The following is a 5470-nucleotide window of genomic DNA, read 5'->3' on the forward strand; positions in this document are numbered from 1 at the left end:
CTCACGTCAACACATCCCGAAGCTTTTTAATACCAGAGATACACTTAAATGGCATTATAGACAGTCACAGACGCCATGCTGACTTCACCTTTTTCATTTGCACCTTTCGGTTAAAACCCAAACATTTCTGGTTTCCTTCTCGTGGCAGCCTCAATACTACTCCTGCCATCGCGCTTTGTATCCAAGTCTAACCTGAGGGAAAGAGGTTCCACTCCTGCCCTCCCCACCCGTCCCTGTGCCCCTCGTTCCTCACCGGTGTCCCCCGTCCCACCCCAGTGTTCCCCGTGTCCCGCCCCGGTGTGTCCCGTGTCCCGCCCCGGTGTCCCCTGTCCCGCCCCGGTATGTCCCCCGTGTCCCGCCCCGGTGTCCCGTGTCCCGCCCCGCTGTGTCCCCCGTGTCCCGCCCCGCTGTGCCCCCTGTCCCGCCCCGGTGTGTCCCGTGTCCCGCCCCGCTGTGCCCCCTGTCCCGCCCCGGTGTGTTCCCCGTGTCCCGCCCCAGTGTCCCCCCCGTGTCCCCCGTGTCCCGCCCCGCTGTGTCCCCTGTCCCGCCCCGCTGTGCCCCCTGTCCCTCCCCGGTATGTCCCCCGTGTCCCGCCCCGGTGTGTCCCCTGTCCCGCCCCGCTGTGTCCCCTGTCCCTCCCCGGTATGTCCCCCGTGTCCCGCCCCGGTGTGTCCCCTGTCCCGCCCCGGTGTGTCCCGTGTCCCGCCCCGCTGTGTCCCCTGTCCCGCCCCGGTGTGTTCCCTATCCGGCCCCGGTGTGTCCCGTGTCCCGCCCCGCGGTGTCCCCTGTCCCGCCCCGGTGTGTCCCGTGTCCCGCCCCGGTGTGTCCCCTGTCCCGCCCCGGTGTCCCCCGTGTCCCGCCCCGGTGTCCCCCTGTCCCGTCCCGGTGTCCCCCCTGTCCCGCCCCGCTGTGTCCCCCGTGTCCCGCCCCGCTGTGTCCCCTGTCCCGCCCCGCTGTGTCCCGTGTCCCGCCCCGGTGTCCCCCGTGTCCCGCCCCGCTGTGTGCCCTGTCCCGCCCCGGAAGAGGCGGGATCGCGGCGGCGGCTCCGGCGGCTGAGGCGCGGTGAGGGGCGGCGGGCGGGATGCGGGGGAGGCCGTGAGGGAGGAGGGAGCGGGAGCGACCCCCGCGTCCTCCCTCAGCTCTGTCCGGCCCGCTGTGAGGGGAGGGGGCTCCGGCGGAGCCCTCTTGGGGGAGACAGCCCCCTCCGTCGCTCTCTGGCCTTGTCCCCGGTACGGGCCCCCGCGGATGAATATGGCATTAAGAGGATAAACTGTGAGGGGAGCACCTCCAGCTGCTCAGGGAAAGCTGTAGCTGCGGATCCCCAGGGCAGTGCTACCCCCGCCGCCCTCACCCCCACTGCCATAGACTTGAGGAGTGAAGTTCCTTGGAGATCGCCCGTAATAAAAAACTAACGAGGTTAGCTCCTGGCAGAGGAAAGGAGCATGAGTTATTCCTGCATCCTGCAGGAATAACTCCTACACGTGCCTCAGGGAGGTGTGCGCGGCATCACTGGCGGGGGAAGGCTGCCCAGGGGCTCTGCAGGCAGCGGGCACGAATGTCTGAGGCTGCTGAAGGGGAACGGAGGCCACAGGAGCACTGCACGGATTCCCGAGAACGCCCCACTTAGCGGAGGCCCAGGCTGCTCGTGGGTACAGCGGGCAGGAGCCCCAGACTGCGCTGGGTCATTGAGGATGTGTATTTTGTATAGTCTAGCCCTTGGGGCCCTGCCAGCAAATCTTTGGGAGACAGCAGAAGGGCTTATTCTGGAAGTCCAGAGAAAGATACTGTCAATGCTCTAAATTATGTGGGGCTTGTTAAAACAGTGGGCTTAGAGCCTGCTGTTAAGACCAGATTTTGCTGATGGACAGTACCAGATAACACCAACGTCTGAATGGCAAATGCATATATATAAAAATAAGGAAACTAAGGCCTTAAACACAAATCCCATCAGACAGGCATACTTTGAGGTAATTTAGCATCCTCTTAGGTGCTGACCTTTCCCTAAATCATTTCATTAACACATACATTACTGTGAATAAATCTGATTATTTTGCCTGTCTTGGTGTATCTGTAGGCTTTGCGTGAGATTCTACCTTAGCAAACTTTTGAAGGTGATCGTAGGATTTTTTTCCCTGTCAAAAGTCAGTATCAGGAGTAGATAGGGAACATTTTCCTGTGAGGCATCTATGCTGTCTTCCCAAAACCCAACAACAGCTGTGAGTGTAACTTTTCCTTGTCCTTCATTTTCACTACACAGATTTTGATAGCTATTATGATGGGAGTCTTCATCCATTGCTAAAGCCACTTTTGTTGTGTTCATGTTTAAAGTTTTCAGAATGACTTCCTTGGCTGACATGCCCCCAAACTATGAAATGATGTTTGCTCATCGATTCACATCGGATGATGAAGAATACCAAGAATATCTAAAACGCCCTGCAGATCCCCCTCCTATAGTTGAAGAATGGAGAAACAGATCCGGTGGCAACCAGAGAAACAGAGATCGGTACTGGTTTTTCTTTTTAATCGTGGTAATTTCACAAATACAGTTAAATGATAATTGATTTCAGAAGTACAGGAGTCTGTTCTGTTCAGTGAAGTATTTCCTTGTTACTTTGTAGGTAACTATGTTTAAGAGAAATAATAGTCTTCTCTGAAAAGTAATGAGTTTTTACATTTTCTCTGTATTGACTGGCAAAGTTTTTGCATTGTGTATAAAAGTACTAAATTATTTGCTTTTTAGTATAGAATAATGAGATTTCTGCAAAACTAAGCAGCCTATCTTATGTTGGATGATAACTGGCAGAAAGATGTGCAAAGGAACAAGCTACTAGTGTGATTATCTGTTACTAGCTGGCCAGAAAACACTTCATTTGTAAGCTAAGTATTTGCTGTATTTTTTTAAGATTAGCCTGTATTTCTTTTATTCAGTAGAAGTGACTGTAAAATCAATCATCCAATCTATCTGGCAAGTACAGTGCTACCTGCCATAACAAAATACTTTGAGTTATTTCTTCAAGATGTAATTGCAGCTTTTTACTGAATTTTGGACAGATCTTTGAGTGATTGAAAAACAACAATTACAGCATATAGTACATTTGGGAATACTAACATCAGCCTTTAACATAAAGCAGTTAAACTCAGTCCAGCCAACAGTTGGGAAACCTCCTTAGCTAAATATCTAAATAGGATTTGTGCCTTATCCGAAGAAAAGGAGGAAAACAGTGTAACTTTTTCTCACCTTAGAAGATTGTCAATAAGTTAAACGCAGAATCACAGATTAAAAACAGGTGATTGTTTAAGATGTTCTTAAAAACTCTGTGGCTCTTTGAACTGATGAAGTTTTACACCTACACTATGGTTACAAAGTGAACTTTTTGCAAATGTTGTTTGTCTGCACCACACCATTTGCAAACAAAACGACTATGAGGCAGCTCAAGCATTGACAGGAATTGAGATAGGGCTGCAAAGACACAATCTGGACTGAACAATGCTAAATTGTATCTTGAGTCTAATAACAGTGTCTTGAGCGTGGGACTGTGGTAGCCGGGTTTTAGCAGTAGTATGTATTTTAGGGAATATTCAAATTCCAGGACTCAGTGCTGTTAGGTAGCTGTAACTGTACTGAAGCCTGATTTGCCAAAGCTTTCAACCATGAAGCTGCTGCATGGAACCTGGCTTTGATGCACTACGGATGTGCCTTGAGGTTGATTTTTAGATCTGTGGTCTGTTTGAGTCTCTGTTAAAACTTCCAGCAGTTCACCTAATGTCTGGGAATACTTTCTGTTAGGAAGCAGACTGTCCAAATATTGTGTTGGGTAAGAAATTCCTGAGTGATCTCAGATGACAGCAGGTATGTTTTCATGAGTTTGTCATGTAAACAGTTGAATATTTGAGTGTATTAACAGTTACATGACAGTTTTCATGAAAACTGCCAAATATAAGAGTTCATGATAATTCATTATTTTAGACTTGATATAATTTATGTCAGGCTTCGACATATCTTCTCATTGCAGGTTTCAAGATGGCAGATATTTTAGAGGGGACAGGTACAACTGGCAAGGTGACTACAGATCCAATCAGAGGCCAGACAGAGGCTGGGGTAACAACTACCAGCAGCACAGACAAGGACAATCCTACTCATCCCACTACGGACAGTATGGCTACAACTCCTACAACCCTGGGCCTCGTTACCATCCCTACTGATATCCTTGGAGGTTGAAAGTCCAGTGATGCTATGTAACAAATTCAGTTAGCTTTAGTTTTCTTATTTTTTCCACTGTTTTATAGATAACTGAAGAATCAGTGTTACAGTCCAGTGCTGTTTTTCTGTAGTGTGAAGTGAAAAAGGGAACCCCTTTTATGAATAATAAAAGCGTATTATATGGAGTTTGCTTAGAGTCTGTAGATTTTAGAATAAATTATCATCTTCTTTTGTCTGAATATGTATTGTGCACATTTTTTCTTCCATCACTGAGATTTCTCTGTGTTACGTTTTAAAAACCAAAACAGATGAGGGGAGGATAGGATAGCTGTGGTTTCTATGCAGCCTGTAGCAGTGGCACATTGCCTCAAGATTGCTCTTTTTGAAAATAAGAAAATAACTGTCTTTCTGTGGAGAGAATGTCTTAGTTTGGCTTTCGACAGTTAGAAGCTCAGTTTGGTTTGAATTTCAGATGCCTTAAGACTGAGAAGAGAGATCCTGTTACTGAAGTATTTTATGGGGTTGGCATAGCGTGTTGACTTAATGGCTTCAATGTATTTGCAGTATTCCTCTTAAAAAGCAGTCTAAAAGTTGGATTTTAAAAAAAGTAGTTAAATATGTATCTTGTAGGAATTCGGTGATATATAAGTTTTACCTGAGAAGTAATATCAAACTTAGATTAATCTATGTCATCTTCAAATAAATTCAGTGTGCGCATAATAAATTTTGGAATTCCCATTTCAGTGAAGCTGTAAACTTTGATGCTATTGTAGTTTGTACGAAATACTTTGTGCATGTTATAGAAAAAAAGAACTATGATCAGTACTGGTCTGTACTTTTTTCTGTATAGGAAAATAGCATAAACAGTGCAGAGTGTTACTCAGTTCTTAGAATTTAAGATTTATGGGGTTTTTTAAACATTCACACAATAAAAGTATAGTTCACATGTAAGGATGTTTCTGAGTATTTCTGAAACCTACTTTTGAGACATTCAAGATTGCAACATTGTCTCCTCAGCCAACAGCTGAACAAGGAGCTGAACTGCCAGATAACTGCTAATACTGGGCAGCTGTGGGCTTAAGTTGGAAGAATGGCCTACTCAGCTGCAATCAGAAGGATGAGACACATTGTGATTAATTAGAAGTCTGGAGCATTAATCCACTATCCACATTCTGCTCTAATAGGGTCAGAGTTCCCTGTCTCCCCTTTTACGTGATCAGCTAATTTGTATCAAGGGAGCAGTGCATGTCTTTGTACTTGACATTTTCT

The 5470-nt window shown here is 47.0% G+C and overlaps 1 protein-coding gene across 5 annotated transcripts; it reads left to right on the plus strand.

Annotated features, from left to right (window-relative positions):
• Window positions 1–984: 984 nt before the first annotated feature.
• Window positions 985–5152, plus strand: RAMAC (RNA guanine-7 methyltransferase activating subunit). Of its 5 annotated transcripts, none has more exons than XM_040077820.1 (3): window positions 985–1062; window positions 2329–2503; window positions 4014–5152. In XM_040077820.1, the coding sequence occupies exons 2-3, from the start codon at window positions 2337–2339 to the stop codon at window positions 4201–4203; spliced, it is 357 nt and encodes a 118-aa protein (XP_039933754.1). In that variant the 5' UTR covers window positions 985–1062; window positions 2329–2336; the 3' UTR covers window positions 4204–5152. The 5 variants fall into 5 exon arrangements, with proteins under 5 accessions (XP_039933754.1, XP_039933755.1, XP_039933756.1 ...); XM_040077821.2 differs by lacking the exon at window positions 985–1062 and adding an exon at window positions 1086–1229; XM_040077822.2 differs by lacking the exon at window positions 985–1062 and adding an exon at window positions 1263–1416.
• The last annotated feature ends 318 nt before the right edge of the window (window positions 5153–5470 follow it).

The sequence above is a fragment of the Hirundo rustica genome, chromosome 13 (genome assembly GCF_015227805.2).
Source record: "Hirundo rustica isolate bHirRus1 chromosome 13, bHirRus1.pri.v3, whole genome shotgun sequence".
NCBI classification, from domain to species: Eukaryota; Metazoa; Chordata; class Aves; order Passeriformes; family Hirundinidae; genus Hirundo; species Hirundo rustica.